Source organism: Syngnathoides biaculeatus, chromosome 10 (assembly GCF_019802595.1).
Source record: "Syngnathoides biaculeatus isolate LvHL_M chromosome 10, ASM1980259v1, whole genome shotgun sequence".
NCBI classification, from domain to species: Eukaryota; Metazoa; Chordata; class Actinopteri; order Syngnathiformes; family Syngnathidae; genus Syngnathoides; species Syngnathoides biaculeatus.
This window is the reverse complement of record NC_084649.1, coordinates 8,217,145-8,236,908: the sequence shown is the minus strand read 5'-3', so window position 1 is coordinate 8,236,908 and position 19,764 is coordinate 8,217,145. Positions and strand designations below refer to the sequence as shown.

The following is a 19,764-nucleotide window of genomic DNA, read 5'->3' as shown; positions in this document are numbered from 1 at the left end:
TAATTTCACAGCTTTGCTGAAAAGATGCCGTTCAAGCGCTATATATGTAGCGCGTATTCCAATCCAGCCCTCCCCAAGCTTCCCTATTTGTCCCACCCTTATCTGACCCCGTCACTCCTTCCCTCCCAAGTGGAGAAATAAACGTTTTAGGGGTAACAAGGTGAGGCTATTCCAATCATCATCTGCAAACAGCAGTCAGTGTCACCCACAGGGCAGGCATATTTACACATGCAAGATGCCTTTGTTCCTTTAAAAAAAATAAAAATAAAAAAATAAATCACAGATCAATTACTATGATCAGTGTGTTTTTGGACACATCTCAAGTAGAACAGCACTTTGAACGCAGTTTTAGAATACTAGTAATCCAAACAGTATGTTAGCATCTAGTTTCTATATAATTTCAAGATATTTAGTCATTATCAATCCCACTTTTTTTTTTGGGGGGGGGGGTCTAGTTGGTTTGAGGCGGCACGGTTGAAAAACTGGTTAGAGTGTCCGGCTCCCAGTTCTGAGGACCGGCGTTCAAATCCCGGCTCCACCTGTGTAGAGTTTGCATGTTCTCCCTGTGCCTGTGTGTGTTTTCTCCGGACACTCTAAATTGTCCATAGGTGCGATTATGAGTGTGAATGGTTGTCAGTTGCCATGTGCCCTGCGATTGGCTGGCAACCAGTTCAGGGTCTACCCTGCCTCCTGCCTGAAGATAGCTGGTATAGGCTCCAGCACACCTGTGACCCTTGTGAGCTGGTGTGCTAAGCTGACAATGGATGGATGGATGGATAGTTGGTTTGATTTTAATGACTTCCCCAACCTCATCTCATTCACACTGACTGGCAAACATGGGCGACTCCTTGCTATGCCTCGGACAATTTCCCTTTTCGATTAAATTTCCTGTACAAATTTGTCGATGTGGAGATGGTACCAGGTGTCATAGTATTAGGCCACACAGGTCAGCGATGATATTGTGTCATACGTCAGAGCAAATGCACTTTACCTCATTGAAATTAGTTTCTGGCTCTCGAATGTGGGAGCCTTCTTCGTGATGTACATTTAATGCTGAGTAAAACCTACAAACCAATCCAGCCCAAAATTACCCATCTATCCGTTCTCTAGTCTACACCTTTTATTCCTATCTTTAGGGTCACGGGGCACTTGAGCCCATTCAGGGTCACTCCGGGGAAAAGGCAGACAGGACCCTGAACTGGTCACCACCCAGCCGAGTGGCACATACAGCGATGGACAACCATTCCGGTTCATGTTACTGGGTAGGAACTGCTTGCTCGCAACAATGCCAGGCTAAATTAATGAATGAGTGAATGAATAACTAAATAAGTAAAATATGTATTCAGTGATTTTTTTGGGGGGAGGAAATGAAAAGAGTAAAGTTAAAAGTACGTCATATTAAAAATTCCGTAATGAAAAATAGTCCCCAAATGAATTTTTTAAGCATTAATTTCAAACATTCTATTGCAAGAGTATAGAATACATCATGGCATGGACTTTTTTTTAGCAATATTAAGAAAAAATAGAGTACACACATTACAATAACAAAAAGAATGGTTTAACTGAGTAGTGCAAAAGTATAAATATTTGAATGGAATTTGAAGGGCTTAATATTGATTGATGACTACACTCAAGAGGAACGTTATCTACAATCCCAAATTATAATGGAGGTGGGACGTTGAGTATTGAGTTGAGTTGGGTAGTAGAATAAAAGGCCTATGCGATGTAATGTTCTAGACGTCAACAACTCAGAGCAATGGTGAGTGTAGTAAGGAAGTGAAGAAACGGGGCGAAGCAGGTTGGAACCGCTGGCGGAAGGTGTCTGGTGTGTTATGTGACAGAAGAGTCACTGCTAGGATGAAGGGCAAAATTTATAAACCAGTGGTGAGGCTGGCCATGATGTACAGATTAGAGACGGTGGCACTGAAGAAACAACAGGAAGCAGAACTGGAGGTGGCAGAAATGAAGATGCTGAGGTTCTCGCTCGGAGTGACAAGGTTGGATAGGATTAGAAATGAGCTCATTAGAGGGACAGCCAAAGTTGGATGTTTTGGAGACGGGGTTTGAGAGAGCAGACTTCAATGGTTTGGATATGTTCAGAGGCGAGAGAGGGAGTATGTTGGTAGAAGGGTGCTGAGGATAGAGCTGCCAGGCAAAAGAGCGAGAGGAAGACCAAAGAAAAGGTTGATGGTTGTTGTGAGGGAAGACATGAGGACAGTTGGTGTTTGAGAGGAAGATGCACGAGATATGCTTAGATGGAAAAAGATGACACGCTGTGGCGACCCCTAACAGGACAACCTGAAAGGAAAAGAAGAAGTAATGTTCTTGAAATACTTTTCAAACTATATTCAATTTAATACACTACAAAGACAAGACTGATGAGCATTATTGGTTGATTTTTTTTTTTTTTTTTTTGGGTGAAACCCTGAAACACCCAAAACTTGGGAGAGGAGCAATAAAAGACTGAGAATGTTGAAGAATGCTCACAGAACACCTGTTTGGAACATTCTATAGCTCAACAGGTAAACTCGAAACACGTGCGTGTCATGATTGGGTTTTCAAGGAGCATCACCAAAAGGCCCAGTTGTGCACAAGCAAAGACAGTGCAAGGGTCACCACTTCATGTATTAAGATTTATAAACGATATTCCAAACAAATGATAGTCCAAAAGTTTGACAACATTTCTCAACATACAATTGCAATGAGGTTAATGATTTTGTCATGTGTTGCCCATAATATCATCAAAACATTGAGAGATTCTGGAGAAGTCCTTGTATGTAGGCAGCAAGGCCGAAAACCAGCAATGAATACCAGTTACCTTCGATCCCTCATCTGGCACTACATTAAAAACCGCTAACATTGTGTGAAGAATATTACCATCTGGATTATCACCATGAACCTCCAAAATCAGCATCTGGTGGCTGGTAAGAGGGTGTGTTAGTGTCCAACTTGTACATCTGTGAGAACACCATTAATGCTGAAATGTCCATACACGTTTTAAAGCAACATGTGCTGCCATCCAAGCAACATTTTTTTTTTTCAGGGAAGTCCCCGCTTATTTCAGTAAGACAGACAAGCCACAGTCCACACATAACAGCAGCATGGCTTCATAGTAAAAGACGGAGTACTAGACTGGCCTGTCAACAGTCATAGATCTAGCTCCCATTGAAAGGGTTAGGGCGCATTATGTAGTGGATTGGTAATTTGAAGATGTTACGTATAATGTGATTAGTGGCTCTACCCCACAGATAGGATGTGACCAAGAGGTGAAGGAAAAATTGTGGTAGGATCTGGATGAAGTACTTCTAAGCATCCCAGACAGAAATAGAGAATTATGATTAGTGCAGATTGTAGCGGGCATGTAGGTGAAGGAAACAGGGGCGATGAAGGAGTGATGGGTAAGTACGGGATCCAGGAAAGGAACTTTGAAGAGACAGAAGGTTGAGAACTTTGCAAAAAGGATCAAAATGGCTGGAGTGACAAAAAAAGGGATTCAGACCTTCTCTTCTGCTTGACCTAACAGCTGAAAAATAACAACAACAAAAAAAGCAATTCACATTTTTGGGGATTTTTGAGGAAACCCGAGTACCTGGAGAAACTCCATTCGGTCACGGGGAGAACATCTAAACTCCACACAGTCAAGGCCAGGATTTGATCCCAAGTCCTCAGAATTGTGAGATAGATGTCCCAACCAGTCAACCATTGTGAGAAATAGTTGAATTTGAACATACTGTAACTAGTTCGGTCCATTGAATATACTTCATGTTGAAAACACTCTGTATATAATTGTATTCTGCTTTTATTAACATTTTACACAATGTCCCAACTTAATTGGAATTGTGGTTTGGAGCAGAGGACTTGTGGATTTTTCTTTTTTTTTTTTGCACCACCTCAGTCTTCATTAATGTATGAGGTTTTTAATGGGCATCAGGTTGTGGTTTGAACTTCGAATAAGATCAAATACAGAGAAGAAAAATCTCAAGTACTTTATTAGTTTTGAACAATATCCTGCTTAGAAAGGCCATCAGGCATTATATAATTATATATATAGTTTTATCATATATATAATTATATACACATTTATTCAAATATTGAATAACAAAACACTAAAAACCAACAGTCAAAAAAAAGATGGATTATTTTAAGACTATCAAATTAAAAACGGCAGACAAAAAAATACATTTCAAAATGGTCCTGTTAAAATTCAATATACATCTTTTTCTTCTAAAAAAAATTGAAAGAAGGGGAATGAAAAAAAAAGGCAGCACACAGCCATGAAATATAAATAACCTTACATATGTACAAAAATTGGAATTCAACTTGGACCAAGGAGAATATCCTCCAAGGTAAATGTCAGTGAAGAAAAGAGATGAGTGAGTGCAGGTGGCGACATTAAGACGACATTTAGGCGCAGAGGCATAAAATGGTTTCCCTCGCTGCTGTTGAAGTCACTGTGCGGGGAGCACATGATTAGGATGACTTATTTTGCAACTGCTGGGTAATTTTCTGACGTATGGGAAGTACATTTCACATAATGGAGTTAAGCTATTCACAAGCAAGTGATATAGTTTACTTCTATGAACACCGACCGGTGGAGCAAAAAATGCAAAGATAACAAATTTTGCTCCACATTTTGCTTATATAAGAACAAAACACACCATTTCAGATTTTCCATCTCATCACATATCAGGTATAAGTGTTTTTTTAATTCATAGTAAGTGAGGCACTTTTTGAGCAAAATTGTTTTTCACGAGTTGGCAAAGTATTTTGTTCATTTGCAGTGAGAAAGTGTCTCATGATTCGAGCATTTGTGACTGTGACATTGAAGCATAAAGCAGCACAGAAAAAGCAAGCAGATACTTGTCCACTTCTTAGACTGACGACTCACAAGTGTTCAATGAATTCAAAAAATGTCACTTATAGTTTATGTGGGTATTTGTGACGCATTGGGAGGGGGAAGTAAGTACAGTATGTTACAATGAAAAAAAATAAAAAATAATTTCACTGGCTGGTCAAACATTTGCTACTTTAACTTCCTTAAGGCTTACAGAGTTCATAAAGAGTTTTAATCCCGTTTTAATCATTTACATGGATTTTTACACCAAGGTTGATTCAAGGCAACTGGACATTTGGCTTCCTCAGGTGTAAAATTTTACGTGGTCATTGCTTATAATCTGCATAAAACCACATCATTCAAATTGAAGAGTGGGCGTAAAGCGCTGTTTTGAAAAAAAAAAAAAAAAAAAAAAAAAGATGTGCAAACAATGTATTGGTATGCAGGATGGCCATTACGCCAACTACATTGGGCAACAACAACCTATTGCTAATCACCCACTGAATAGACTCCATACCTAAAATTTCATAAGTGAAAAAACCTTTTAGATTAAAGATGAAACGTCTTCAACAAACTAGACCAAACCAGTGGCCTTCATTCAACCTTTGCGTATTAAAATGACCCGTATAGACTAAATGGTGAATCTACACAGACATACGTGGTTCTTTATTTCAGACTTTTTATTTTTATGTTGTTTTTTTTTTTTTTAATTCTGGTGCAAATCGTGCATGAGACAACATCTACAACTGCTCCTGGCACACCATGAAAAATGCTGCATCTATTTGTGGTTATATGTGTAATACACAGCAAAAATCTGTCACATTAGTCTTATGCAAATTAAGTTTGTTATTAGATGGGTTATTATTAAAAGCATTTCAACTGATAAACTGTAGGACGATTTGTACTCCAGTCAAAGGATATTATATTTAAATGCTGTTTCTAAGAAACACAAAAACATAAGATGTGATTTCTGAAACACAAAAATTTGAATAGAAGTGGATAGCAGTTAATACTTTTTTGTGCGCATTAGGAAATTCTTTTCAGTTCCATTAAAAATCCAAGGGTAGTACAAATCCATGAATCTTAATGCCAAGATTAAGCCATAGAGTGAATGTTGTAAGGTGTACTTTTTGTACTGATCCAACTCATTTTCTCTGTAGATGAGGTATTTGTTCTACTGAATGTCATTCGAGTTTTCAATTCAATGGCACCACAGACAATTGTATCAATCAAGCAAGTTTTAGTACTACAGTACTAGCAATCTTTGTTTGGCATTAGTTAAAATCTTTTAGATTCTTTGATAATTGTCCTGCAATTTCCCCCCAGAATAAACTATTTCCTGGGTTTGTTCCAGCAAAGATTTCATGATTGACCTGAAGCCCTACTATTTAACTGACACTTTTACACTTTTATTTTATTACATTTTTTTTTACAATCATCATGAAGGGATGCCCTCCAGTGTCATGTTAATGGTCGTCCAAGTGCAAGTGTTTTTCAGAGAACACACATTAAAAAAAAAAAAGAGCTAATCCAATGGCACACAAAAGCAAAAGGGGGAAAAAAAGGAAATCCCTTTTTTCTTAAAATTGGCATTTGAATAAAAGTCAACTTTCTTCAATACACTAGGGAAATGTTTGCAAAATAAGTTTGACTTTTATGTGAATTTCAACTAAAATTGGGATCCTGATTCCAAATTTGCAGTTAGTTTTTTTTTTCTTCCTAGAACGTCAAGATTTTTCTCCACACTTAACCCTCAAGATAAGAAAAAAAAATTCACTACTTAGCTGTCATCTGAATCCGACTGGACTCATTTACAGCTATTTGGCAACTTGTTTGTGGAGTGAGTGCAGTGAGTTGTGTACAGCTTGCATTAGGTCAGTATTTTCAAAATCTGCAGAAAGCTAGCATGGTAAGAATTACGAGGATTTGTGCGATACTGTATCCTTTGCAAAACATAGTGCAAAATAAACATTGCAAACATGCCTGTTTCTTTCATATTTCATTGTATGTCAATCTTTGAAAAGCTTTACAAACCAAGCTCATGTCTCTTAAGTAGAGCGAATTTTCAAGTTTGTTGTTGTTGAGAAAATGGAAAATTTTAAAAATCTATAGTTCAAAAACTTGACATGATGGTTGGAAAAAAACGAGACCAGTTTTGGAATCCGCACTCAAAAATTTGTTAAAAACAGCGGTCAGACCTAACAACAAAAATCATTTCTCACAGTGATATCAGTGTTCATGGTGGGATTGAATCAACATTCTTTTAAATACTGACAATACAGCATTGTGACGTCTGGCTGAAAGTAGTCACACCTTGTCACTTTTCACACAAATGTCTGAAATTATGATTCTACTTTGTTATAATTGCATAATTTGAAAACTATATAATTCATCTTTAGAATATGTGGATGTGAACGAGTGTGAATACTTTCTGGTGATACTGTAAAAAAAAGGCTAAAAAAGCAATTAAGGCTCAACAAAATATTTAAAGAAATACTGCTGTGCGCATGTGTGCGTGTTTTCTCTTTTTAACGGGATACTACTAACAGACAAAAGTATTGGGACTGCTGAAAAATGTTAGAAAATACTTTACAGAGGTTCTTCCAAACATGTTCCCACAAAAGTCGAAAACATAAAAATGATAGTGTAGTAGAATGAATAAATAATTAATAAACAGTGGAAACTAAGGGAATGCCAAAATCAGATTGAGTAATCAAGCTGTTTGAATATGTTCGCCAATATAGGGTAGGTGCAGTGGATGAAATTAGAAAAAATATATATATAATGTATTTAAATTTCGACAGTCCAGTTTAGCACTGACCTTTAATTTAATTATTTTTCCACATATTTTAATAGGATTGGACCCCTAGCTGTAGAACCAAGTGAAATATCCTTTGACTGTCTGTACGACTGACCTTTCCAACAGCATTCATATTAAATGCAAACATCCTAAAAAAACAAACAAAAAAAAAAATGCAGATTGCTGGCTATGTGTATTTCGGGCTATGTAGATTCGAATAGCAAAGCGGTGTGAGTTATTTTATATTTAGTTTATTTTTGGAACTAATTCTGTCTGACGACAAATTGATCTGCTTGTGCCATTTATCAAAGTGTGAAGTTCTGTTTAAACTCTTGCCACTGCACAACTACAGTGTACGTCTGGCAAAGCAAAAAGCTTTACAATTTTTCAGTCCTTAATGTGTTAAAAAAAGCAATATTTTACATAAACATCCAAAGCATTAGTTTTATATGCAAATAGAACTTTCATATATGTATAGAAATAAAATACTTTACAGGTGGCACCAAAAAATGCAGCCAAACTCAAAACTGTGTCCAGAACTAAAAGTTAAACAATGCAACACAGTATGTGGATGTAAGCACATTAGGAGCTATATAAACAAAAGCAATGTGACAGAATATTTGAGAAGGCATCACTTCTCTCTCTGACCAAAATACACTGCCCTGTGACCAGACTGAAATCTTGGTTCCCTTTTTCTGCAGGCAGTTAGTTCATCCCATCCACAGAAAAATATTGTGATGTGTCACTTTAAAAAAAAAAAGAAAAAGAAAACAATCCTGCAGAGGGAAGATTGCAGCTTTCTGCATGGTGATGTTCACGTGTTCTGGTCCATGCATGTGGTGTTAGTATGATGTGTTGCTATCCATTCTGGGTCTCTATTTGAAATTGGCGTAGTCAGAAAAGGCATCGATGTACTCCTGGACCACTTTGTAGCAGAACTCGTATTGCTCCTGGGAAGTGGGGAGAAAAATATCACATAAGCATCATGTTCAAAAAGAGTCTGTGACTCCAATGTATTGTATCAGACTGTAAATATGTTTGTTAATCACGACACTTAGTGATTTGCACCAACTTAAAGTTTCATAATTGCCTACCAATGCCACAAGGTGGCAGTAAATCATTACTTTTGTCTAAATGAAACTCCTCACTTCCATATAGAGATTGTGCAAGTGACGTCAACTTTTCACCGTGCCATATTGCCAGTTAAACAGATCTGCTTGACAGTGTGGGGGACAATGAACCGGAGAGGAATATTCACAATGCCCGAGACTTGTGCTGTTGGTTGCCACAACAGACGAGACAGATCTTCAAAGAGGTCATTCTATAGCATACCAGCTGAAAAGACCAGTATAGATCGATGGATTTCAGCAATTAAAGGGGATAGATGGTGCCCCACCAAATACACACGCCAGTGTAGCGATCATTTCATTTCAGGTAGGAATTATTCTTAATCTCAAATTACCAATTAGTATCTATAATGCCAAGTTGACTCATTTGAGAACAATGCGTATTTAAAAAAAAAAAAATACAAAATATTATAAATGTAATATGAAAACCATCCATGCAATTTCAATACCACTTATTCTGACTAGGGTCGCGGGGGTGCTCGAAGCTACTCCAGCTGACACTGGGCAAGAGGCGGAGTAAACCCTGAACCGGTCGCCAGCCAATCGCAGGGCACATAACCATTCACATTCACAGCTACAGGCAATTTAGAGTTCTCAATTAACCTACAATGCACATTTTTGGCAGTAGGTAGAAATCGGAGTACCTGGTGAAAACCCACGGAGCACACCATTTTTGTTTTTCCTTCCTCTGTATTTTTGGATAGATTATAATATCTTCAGTGGTAAATAAACTATGCAGGGTCGGTTTCTGATATGGGCAGGCAGCCAGGGCTGCTGTGTGTGAGTTGTCTGAAGGCTTATAATTTACCATAACATTGGTGATAATTTTATGGCTATCTTTTCTTGTAACTGTATGCTGTGATATCCAGTTTTTAATTATTTGTTCTCTGACCCAGTTTTACAGTAAACTGCACCTGGGTGTGATAAACAACTTGAAGCAAGAACATTTTCCCCCTTGCATGGAGAATGTTCTTTTGCCTCCAATATCTCGTGACTTTCCGATGGGACTGACAAAAGATTATGCAGCCATATTTTGTACCATTTTTATCTTGGGAGTTGTAAGCACCCTAGGTTGGCTGGCCAAGGCTGGAGAGTGTGGCGCAAGGATTAGATGGAAACAGGTAGTAATGTTGTTATGATGAATTTGTGATTTAAAAACAGTCTTACCCTGCTCTACTTTTAGGTCAACAGTGACTTCAAAAGCCTTGGAAAGTAACTTTGGTTTACCACGAACTTAACGAGGAAGTACATTAAAGTCCGGGTGTCATCCCTATAAACATTCTAAAATAGATATTGTAATGAAAAATACATTTAACATTATTCACTTCAATGTCTACACGAAAAAATAAATGTGAGCGGAGAGCGGGTCATCCGTGCGCAAAGTTGCAGAAGTGTCATTCTATGATATCCAAGTGGTCGCCATATTGGCTGCATCCTCCGTCCGTGACGTCACCTGGACATTTGCAAATGAAAACACGCGGTGCACCATAACAATGGGAGACAAACGAGCCCCGTCTGACACGGAAGCTCTTTTCGAAAAGGAGAACAACACACAACTGAGTGAAGTTACCAGGGCAATATTACACTAATGTTTCGAGCCATATTCAGATGATATGCGATCACGGCCAAACCTCATCCCCTTCCGATCCACTTCCGTGGCGAAGAGGAGCCATCGCGGCGACACGCAGCCTTCGCAGAAGCACTGACCGCCGAACACGGTGTCTCAGCCGGTGTGGCTGATTTTCTGCGCCGGGGTGGCGTATAAGGAGGAGGTGGAGCCGAGCCGTGCTGCTTTTAGGGGTATATTCAAAGCCGCCGCAGTACTTGTTGAACACCGTCGAGCCAGGGCGCATTACTGACTACCTGTTATTTGGAACCCACGAAGCTCTCGTCCTCTGCACCTGTGTAATCCATTTTTCACAACGGCCCGGGTGTCTTGCATATTATTGAAAGCTAAATCCATTCTCCTGAGTGTTCAAGCAATGTCCAGCAATGCAATGAGCCGGCATTTTGGAGGTAAAACTAATGGAAACAAACTAGTCCACTAGGGGGCGCCTCTGTCCCGTACGTCACTTACTGCTTCTTCTCGAAAACAAATCCCTCGAAAGGATTTTCATGGCGGGAGTTACAAAAAGTTGTGTACGTCAAAATCATGTTTTGTGGTGAAAAAAAACCAAATGGGACCATATTGGCTGTGGGTTTTTCCATTAATAATATACCAAAAATCATCCATTTCATGACACTTGACCTTGAAAGTCCAGTCAAACGAAATTGTGTTCCCTCGCAATAAACATTGCAAAATAATGCAAACTTTCCACTATCTTGAAGTGTTTATTGTGATAATTGTTTTCTCTTTCCATTTCACCTTCGGGGCTTTGTAGTAAATTGCATTTTGTGCTTAGAACAACACATAACATATACAATGCTTACCATTGTCTGCACCATATGGGGTCTCTGCAATCTGAGGCTCTTGACCGTTTGAAAAACATCCAGAATGCCTTCTGCCTTCACCCTCTCCAGGACTGTACTTAATGCACAAAATGTCCCTGTCCGGCCTGCACCAGCACTGCACACAAAAGAGGAAAAGGAAGAATGTTCATAAATAACACACATGATAATATTTCCTTGTAGAAGGTAGGTGTGAGTGTGTTTCAAGGTTTATGTTTCCCAGATTATTTAGACTTTTTACTGGCTTGTGCATCAGCAAAGATTTCTGAAGGGAAGACACGGTATTTTTTCTTTTTAATTTTGTTGCAAACTGGGAGGTTTTTCACGGTGTTTCGAGTGTCACACTCACCAATCAGGTGTCATTAAATAAGGTTTGGTTCAAATCTCGAGCTGGGTTCAAAATGGGGGCGACTGCAGACTTGACAACTGGCCAGAAGACCATTCACAGCATGGGGAAGCCACTAAAGTTCATATACTGTAACTAAGGTGGCTGCCTGTTCAGAGTGCTGTGTCCAAGCATATCAACAGACAGTCTAGTGGAAGGACAAAATGTGCCAGGGGAAGATACACTGGTAAAAGAGATGACTGTGGCGTTCAATGGATTATCAAAAAGGGAAAACTCAAGAATCTAGTAGCGCTCCAGAAAGAGTGGAATGAGGTGGGAATCGCAGCTTCAAAAATCACCACATTCAGATGCACCCAGGAGATGAACTACAACTGTGTTATTAAAATAAACTGCAACTAAGGCTGATAAACATTGTGAAGAATGAAAATTTTTGTTTCTTGCTGCATGCTTTGCGGCACTCGGGATGTAAATAGTTTAAAGTGCATCTTTTGTCAATTATTTCTTCAGTCATAGTTTTATTTGTTTTATTATTTGCTAGCTATAATATTCTGTTTGCTCTGATGTGGTAATTTTGGTTATGATAAGCCAATGACTGGAATCCCCTTGGACTATGGTGTTCGCAGATGATATTGTGATCTGCAGTGAAAGCAGAGTGAAAGTAGAGAGCAGGCGGAGGAAAAGTTAGAAAGATGGAGGCATGCACTGGAAAGGAGAGGAATGAAGATTAGCCAAAGTAAAACAGAATGTATGTGCATGAATGTGAGGGGCGGAGGAGGAGGAGTGAAGCTCCAGGGAGAAGAGATAGCGAGGGTGGAAGACTTCAAATACTTGTGGTCAACAATACAGAGCAATGGTGAGTGTGGTAAAGAAGTGAAGAAACGGGTCCAAGCGGGGTGGAACAGTTGGCGGAAGGTGTCTGGTGTTCTATGTGACAGAAGAGTGTCCGCTAGGATAAAGGGCAAACAGTGGTGAAGCTGTAATATTAGAGATGGTGGCACTGAAGAAACAACAGGAAGCAGAAGTGGAGGTGGCAGAAATAAAGATGCTGAGGTTCTCGCTTGGAGTGAACAGGTTGGATAGGATTAGAAATGAGCTTGTTAGAGGGACAGCCAAAGAGGGATGTTTTGGAGACAAGGTTAGAGAGAGCAGACTTAGATGGTTTGAACATGTTCAGAGGTGAGAGTGAGTATATTGCGCCGAGGAAGGAGCTGCCAAGCAAAAGAGCAAGAGGAAGACCAAAGAAAAGGTTGATGGATGTTGAGGGAGGACATGAGGACAGTGGTTGTTAGAGAACAAGATGCAGGAGACAGGCTTAGATGGAAAAAGATGACACGCTGTGGCCACCCCAAATGGGACAAGCCGAAAGGAAAAGAAGAAGAAGGTTTAATGTGACTTCAATTTCTCTTATTGTTCGACAAAAGCTGAAGAAAACAATTTCTTGACAGTATTCTATTATTTTTTTCTGAGTTCTTGGGTTTTATGTGTTAAAAGCTAAAATTATGTAAAAATAAACAAATACCATAATTTCCACACAATAAGATCCACCACATTATAAGGTGCACCTTCAATGAATGGCCCATTTTAAATTTTATATATATATATATATATATAAGGCGCACCGCATTATAAGGCGTATAGAATAGATGCTACGGTAGAGGCTGGGGTTGCCATCTCGCTTTGTTCCCTCGGAAACTGTTTAGTCTTCTTTACTTGGCACAGATCATCTTGTTGCTTCCTCCACTTCCGCACTGATTCATTAATGTTTAATTCTCTCGCTGGTGCTCTATTCCTGTGCTCTACAATGTGACTGATTGCCTTCGGTTTAAACTCTGCATCTTAAGCATGCCTCTTAATAGGAGCCATTTTGGGGTCTTTACACAAACACACAAATGGAAATTAAATGGCACGCTTCGCACTTATATATCCCAGCATGCACCGCACGCTAGTTATTCTACGGGGGAAGTTGGCGGCTGCTTACCGTAGTTGCGAGACCTGTTGCGAGTCAATATGGAGCCGTATATAAAGCGGACAGTCGGCTTTTTAGAAAATTAAAGGCTCTTAGGTGCACCTTATAATGCGGAAAATGTGGTACCTGAATTTGTTTAAATTATGGGCTCTGAATCTATTATCTATGAACAGGCATGTGATTTGACTGAATGAAAAAAGAAAGAAAAAAGCTGGGGGTCTGGGGGCTGCAAGTATGATCAAAGGATGATCACCAATTTTAACGTGCAAGTTTTATAAATTGTATTATTAATGAAATATATCTAGTACATTGATAAATAAATGATATTCTGTTTTCAAAATGTACACAATATGATCGTTCATTATTTAGGTGCATACCTTTACCCCCAAAAAATTACAAATTCAACTCAGTAAACTGAGTTTGCCTTTTACTTGCCTCTCAATACTGGGAGTAGTGGACGTAAATAAGGGATGAAGTCCAGAAGGTTTGTTGGCCATGGGTTGACATCCATTCGGATGTCCACCTATGTTACCAGCTAAGTTACCAGCTATGGAAAAGTTTGTTTTCCTTGCTTCCAATTGTTTGACGTGTTTTTGTCGTTTCGCGTGAACTTCCAAAGCCTTGAAACATCTTGATCCATAGTCAATAGTATCCCGACACCACATGCACAATACTTTACCAGGTCGATCTAGTTTGCGAATGAAGTCGCTTAACAGAGTGATAACATACTTCTTTCCAACGGTATCAACGATTTCTCGTTCCATCCAATCCCATCAGAACTTATTTTTGACATTTCTATCAATTTCTTTCACTCGAAAACCGTCTTTCCTCTCGAACACTTGCAGCACGTGTTCACTTGCAAATGGGCCCATTACCTGCCTGTTCTGCATTCAACCAATCAACAGACACATATCACATTTTCCGCCTCACTTGCAAAACTTGGATCGGAAAATGAACGAGTGTGGATTCTGGCATGGGTTACGGTTGGAATATTGCAGAACGTAAAAAAAAAAAAAAAAAAAAATATATATATATATATATATATATATATATATATATATATATATATAATATATATATATATTATATATATATATATTAATCCATGCAATTTAAAAAGACAGAATTCTGCCTATAAACGAAAAAATCATGTCTGTATGAAGAATTAACCTTTCCAATAGAATTATGGAATCAAAAAACTTTTGCAAGACTTTCATTTTTTAAAGAAAGTGTCTGTACATAATTATGATCATATTAAAGACTGACTGCAGTGATACATTCCAGTGTCAAACAGAGTACATTTGATTGCACAGCAAAGCAAAGGAGTTTCATCAACGCTCCTGAAGCAGTCCGTGTGGGCAGGAATCTCCGCTGCTTGTAGCATTCTGCCCTGATGTTACTGATCAAAAACCATTGGATCCTTAGTGTGACAATACAAACTGGTGGTTGTGGGTAGGTTTAGCAATGCTCTGCTGAGATGTTGTTACAGATTGCTCTGATATAGATGCCATGTTGGACTCTAATTTGATTAAAATATCGTGACAAAAAGCAGCCGGAGCAGGTTTCTCCCATCTTATTTACTCCCTCCTCGAACAACAAGTTAGATTTGTCAGTGGCAGAGGAGTGGCAGGAGATTGAATGAGTGATTTTGGGACCAAGAGAGGAACAAGTGAGCATGTGTGCCACCTGAACTTTTGCCTAACATAAAACAGTCTGCTGCCTTTTACCGGAAAAATTTGTTTGGGTGGACAACTAGTGTGATGTTTTGGTGTAGCTACAGCTGATAGTAACCATTTGCTGTCTCAAAAGAGGCTGCAATAAATATACATGTTTCAGATTCACTTCAAACAAAACCACAACTAGGTAAGTGTTTTAGCAAATAACGCGGGATTTGCCCACCAAAAATCCCCATCGGATAGCGAATATGCGGGGTCCACTGTACACGGGGGGAGTGTGGCGTCAAATACTATGGAACACGAGATAAAACTACTGTTCATTCTATGACCACAAAGTGTCATTCTGCCACAAGTTACACTTAAAAAAAGTACCAAAATTTCTGGACTATAAGCCGCACCTGATTATAAGCCTCACACAGTACATTTTAAAGGAAAAACCATTTCTGCATACATAAGCTGCACCTGTCTATAAGCCGCATGTGCTTACATGGAAACATGACATATTTACGAAGAAAGAGGGTACACAAAGAGGTTTCAAAGTTTTAATAATATACCTTAGCTTTTCTTTCCAAACAGTGCCTGTGACGCGGCAGTAGCACAGCGGCAATACGCTAGTAACACAGCACTAACAAGGCTGGGTAAAAAAACATAGCGTTAAAAGTCACTGAGACGTGGCAGTTAACACAAAAGCAACACGGTTCAGGCTACCTGCTTTAATTACCTCCGAAAGCTTTTTTCGTCTTTTTACATTGCTCCAGTTCTTTCCGCTGCCATTTCCAGCGTCTCACCTTCTTCTTCTTTATCTTTCGGCTTATGCCAAGTTTATGTGTCGCAGCTCTGTTTCCTTCTTTATCGGCCTTTCCAGCGTCTCACCTTCTTTTTCTTTCGGCTTTTGCTAAGGTTATGTGTAGAAGCTCTGTTTCCTTCTTTATCGGCCAGCTCGATTGCCTTTAATTTGAAAGCTGCGTCATGCATCTCTTCTTGCATTTTCCATGATGAGGGCCTGTTCATGCTAATTTTATTCATGCACAAAGCGCAAAGTTACATTAAACTTGTGTCTTCCTCAACACATATATTCCACCTGTCTCACTCTTACCTTTTCTGCTCGAGCGCCCCTGGCGGCCATTTGAAAAAAATCCATAAATCAGCCGCGTCAATGCATAAGCCGCAGGGTTGAAAGCATGTTGCGGTTTATAGTCCGGAAATTACGGTACATTAGTTAAAATAATTGTTATTCAAATTATCTTGCTGTGTGTGACAATTTCCTCTCTCTTACCTGCAGTGCACTGTGATGGGATGGTTGCCAGACTGTTGTTGCTGCTTCTGCACTGCTGCTATAATATTGATCATGCCTTTACCATCAGTGGGGATGCCCACTTCTGGCCATCCATGGAAATGAAATTGCCGCACTGCTCGAGCCTTGTTCTCCTGGAAGAATGGAGGGAAAGTGAAAGAAGAGACTAAGATAAGATTATTGACATGATACGTGTAGTTTTAACACAGTTGGTACTGTACTCCACACACACGTACGAACACACACACACACACCACACACACACACACACACACACACACACACACACACACACACACACACACACACACACACACACACAAAATCTGGCATATTTGGGTTTATGGATAAAATTTCAGGATTAAACTAACATGCACGTACATAACCTTTACAGCAGAACTGCAGTTTTTGCGCAACTGGCTATTATCTAAAAAGGAGCTATACAAGCAAAAGTCACAATAAACGTTTGATGAACCAATACATTTCAGAGACGTCTAGTTCAATTCCCTTCTGTAACTGCTCCAGTCTTTCTGTTGTAATGTGCTCATGACACTCTGTGAACCACGTTAAGGGGCTAATTCTCTCTCAGAATACCCTGTTTAAGCCTTCCAAAGATGTACTGTTAATCAGATGTTAGGTGTCTTCTTGGTCTCATGATTTCAAAATGTAAACAGCACGATTAAGATGACTTTCACATTTTAAAAAATCCTTTCAAACTGTACTGTACAGAATTAAACACACTACAAAGACAAGAATGTTGAAACTGAAACACTACTGTTCTTTTAATGTTTAATAATGTAAATGTTGGTCAATTTTGAATTGGACGCCTGCAACATGTTCCACAAAATCTAGGACAGGGTCATTTAGACGATGTTATATCGCCTTTCTTACATCGCCGTTCCTTTTAACAACACTCAAGAAGCGCTAATTGTGGAGGCGTTGTAGCTTTATGTACAACTTCAGCTGATCAACAGTCCAGGGCCATGGTTGTCATATTTTGTGCTGCATAAACCATGATACATTTTTAATTGGAGTCACATCTGGACACCTGGCAGGGCAGTCTAGCACTCACGCTGTTTTACTACGAAGCCATGCTGTTGTAACACGTGCAGAATGTGGCTTGGCATTATCTTGGTGAAATAAACAGGGATGTCCTTGAAACAACATTGCTTGGATGGCGGCATGTTTTGATCCAAAACCTATATGTTTCTTTCAGCATTAATGGTGCCTTCAGAGATCTGCGAGTTACCAATGCCATAAGCATTCACAGACGTCATATCGTAAGATTCTGGCTTTTAAACTTTGCACTGATAACGATCCGTTTGGTGTATTTCTTGGACTGGAAGACCAAAGTTCCAAACTGGTGTTTTTTTTTTCCTGTTCCAGGATTTTGGGAGCATTTGAGCCATCATACTGAAAATGAGAATATTTTGGTGGAAAAAAAACAAACCAAAAAAAAAAAAAACCCAACACCATTTATCAGTTTGAACATTAAATGTGTCTTAGTCAATTGAATATAGGTTAAAAGAGTTTCAAACAATTGTTTTCATTATTTATTTACATTGTACATAATATCCCAACTTCAGTGGAATTGGGCTTTGTAATTGCCATTAAGCTCTTTGTCAGAGAACAGAATTGTGCAAAAAAAATACTGAAACAGTTGGACAAGCTTTTCAGTTTAAAGCTCAAGTTTAAAGCTCAAATTCAGTTCACCTGTAAAAGTCATCCTGAAAATTTTCCAGAAACCTAAAATACCCCAAACCTATTGTAGGTAGTGTACAGTGTACGTGTTAGTCCAACGCCTTTTTTATTTACCCTGTTGTTGGTAACCATGAGGTCACGCACTGTATAGCTCTCGCTCTCTTCCTCCCTTTTAAGTTCAATAGAGATGTCCCCATAGGCCACCACTCCATCACTGGGCCAATACTGAGCACACTTTTCCTACACAAACAACACACCAAAACAACCCAAGCCATCAAAATCTCCATTGGGTGATAGACATCATTACATCTGCCAAGAGGCACTAACAATTATAACTACAACTGAACGATTATGAAAAAGTAATAAGATTATTTTGAATGATATTGGAAATCATGACTAATCAACTAACTATTCGTTGATTTTGAAACTTAGTATTTATTTGATGACTAAAACTCAACTTTAAATAACTCAATAGAACAACCAGAAAATGAATGAATAACAAGTAGAATATTTGAAAAATATACATTAAAACATTTAAAAAAATAAATACATCCATCCGGCGTAAAAATTGTGCCAAACATATATGTGCGTTCATCTGAGATGACACGCTGTGGTGACCCCGAAAGGGACAACCCGAAAAAAACTTTTATAGCTAAAAATACTGGCATGCATGGCGTGTCTTGTCGAGTATATATATATATATATATATATATATATATATATATATATATACACACACACACATGTTAAAAAAATTATCAATATTCTGAAATTCAGAAAATAGAAAATATCAATAATCCTAACACATTTAAGAGGAAAAGCTTTACTCTGGTTTTATCTCAGATGGGGTTAAAAAAAACAAACATTTTCTTTTTATAAAAAGCCACGACTGTATCTACTGTTCCCTATAGAAGTCTCTCTGTATGTTACGACGCCATTTGTCTGTAGATACAGAACTTATTTGAAAGGAAAGCCCTCCTGTGATCCAATCCTAATGTTAGCTAATAGATCAATAGGGTTTACGAACTAACTGATGGCATAAGGCGACACTTTCTAAAACTATATATGTATTGTATTTAAATATTTAACTTAAGTAATTCTTTTGCTGTGCGCTTTATAGTATACACCAACTGGGGTGTCAATACATAGTTCAAAGCAAGCTCAGTGAAGCCACAAGAACATGCGTCACATGCTTGCTGGAAGCAACACAGGGTGCATTGAGGGTGAGCTGGAGCTTGAAAATACCACTGGTGCTACAGCACATTATTGATTTTCTTCGATTAAATTGTTTTTATGACCGTGAGAGACCAAAATATAAATCACTATTACATTTTGATATTAAAATTAATTTGATATTCAATCATGATCACATTGGATGGTTCTACACACCTGCCCTCTCTCCTCTAGCTCAGTGAGCATGACTATTGAGCAGCTTCTCCATTCCCAGATCATCCTCCAGAAGTCCTCAATGGTGTGCTGCAAGGGGCCTTGGCTAGCCATGTATGAATCTTTCTGACGATAACCCTACAAAGAGCAAAAGAATGAGAAAGCAGATTAATTAAGGAAATCAAA

At 38.8% G+C, this 19,764-nt stretch overlaps 1 protein-coding gene across 5 annotated transcripts in view; it reads right to left on the bottom strand.

Moving 5' to 3' along the window:
* Positions 1 to 5,229: 5,229 nt before the first annotated feature.
* Positions 5,230 to 19,764, bottom strand: part of ptpra (protein tyrosine phosphatase receptor type A) — a 62,483-nt gene continuing 47,948 nt past the window's right edge. For 4 of the 5 annotated variants that reach the window (XM_061832675.1, XM_061832672.1, XM_061832674.1 and 1 more), the window contains 5 exons: positions 19,582 to 19,716; positions 18,307 to 18,432; positions 16,474 to 16,625; positions 11,192 to 11,327; positions 5,230 to 8,584 (listed from right to left, as the gene is read on the bottom strand). In XM_061832675.1, the coding sequence (XP_061688659.1) occupies positions 8,510 to 8,584; positions 11,192 to 11,327; positions 16,474 to 16,625; positions 18,307 to 18,432; positions 19,582 to 19,716 (624 nt within the window). In that variant the 3' untranslated portion in view covers positions 5,230 to 8,509. Of the gene's footprint in view, positions 8,585 to 11,191; positions 11,328 to 15,918; positions 16,210 to 16,293; positions 16,313 to 16,473; positions 16,626 to 18,306; positions 18,433 to 19,581; positions 19,717 to 19,764 lie in introns of those variants that run through there. The other variant, XR_009796843.1, reaches the window with a different exon arrangement.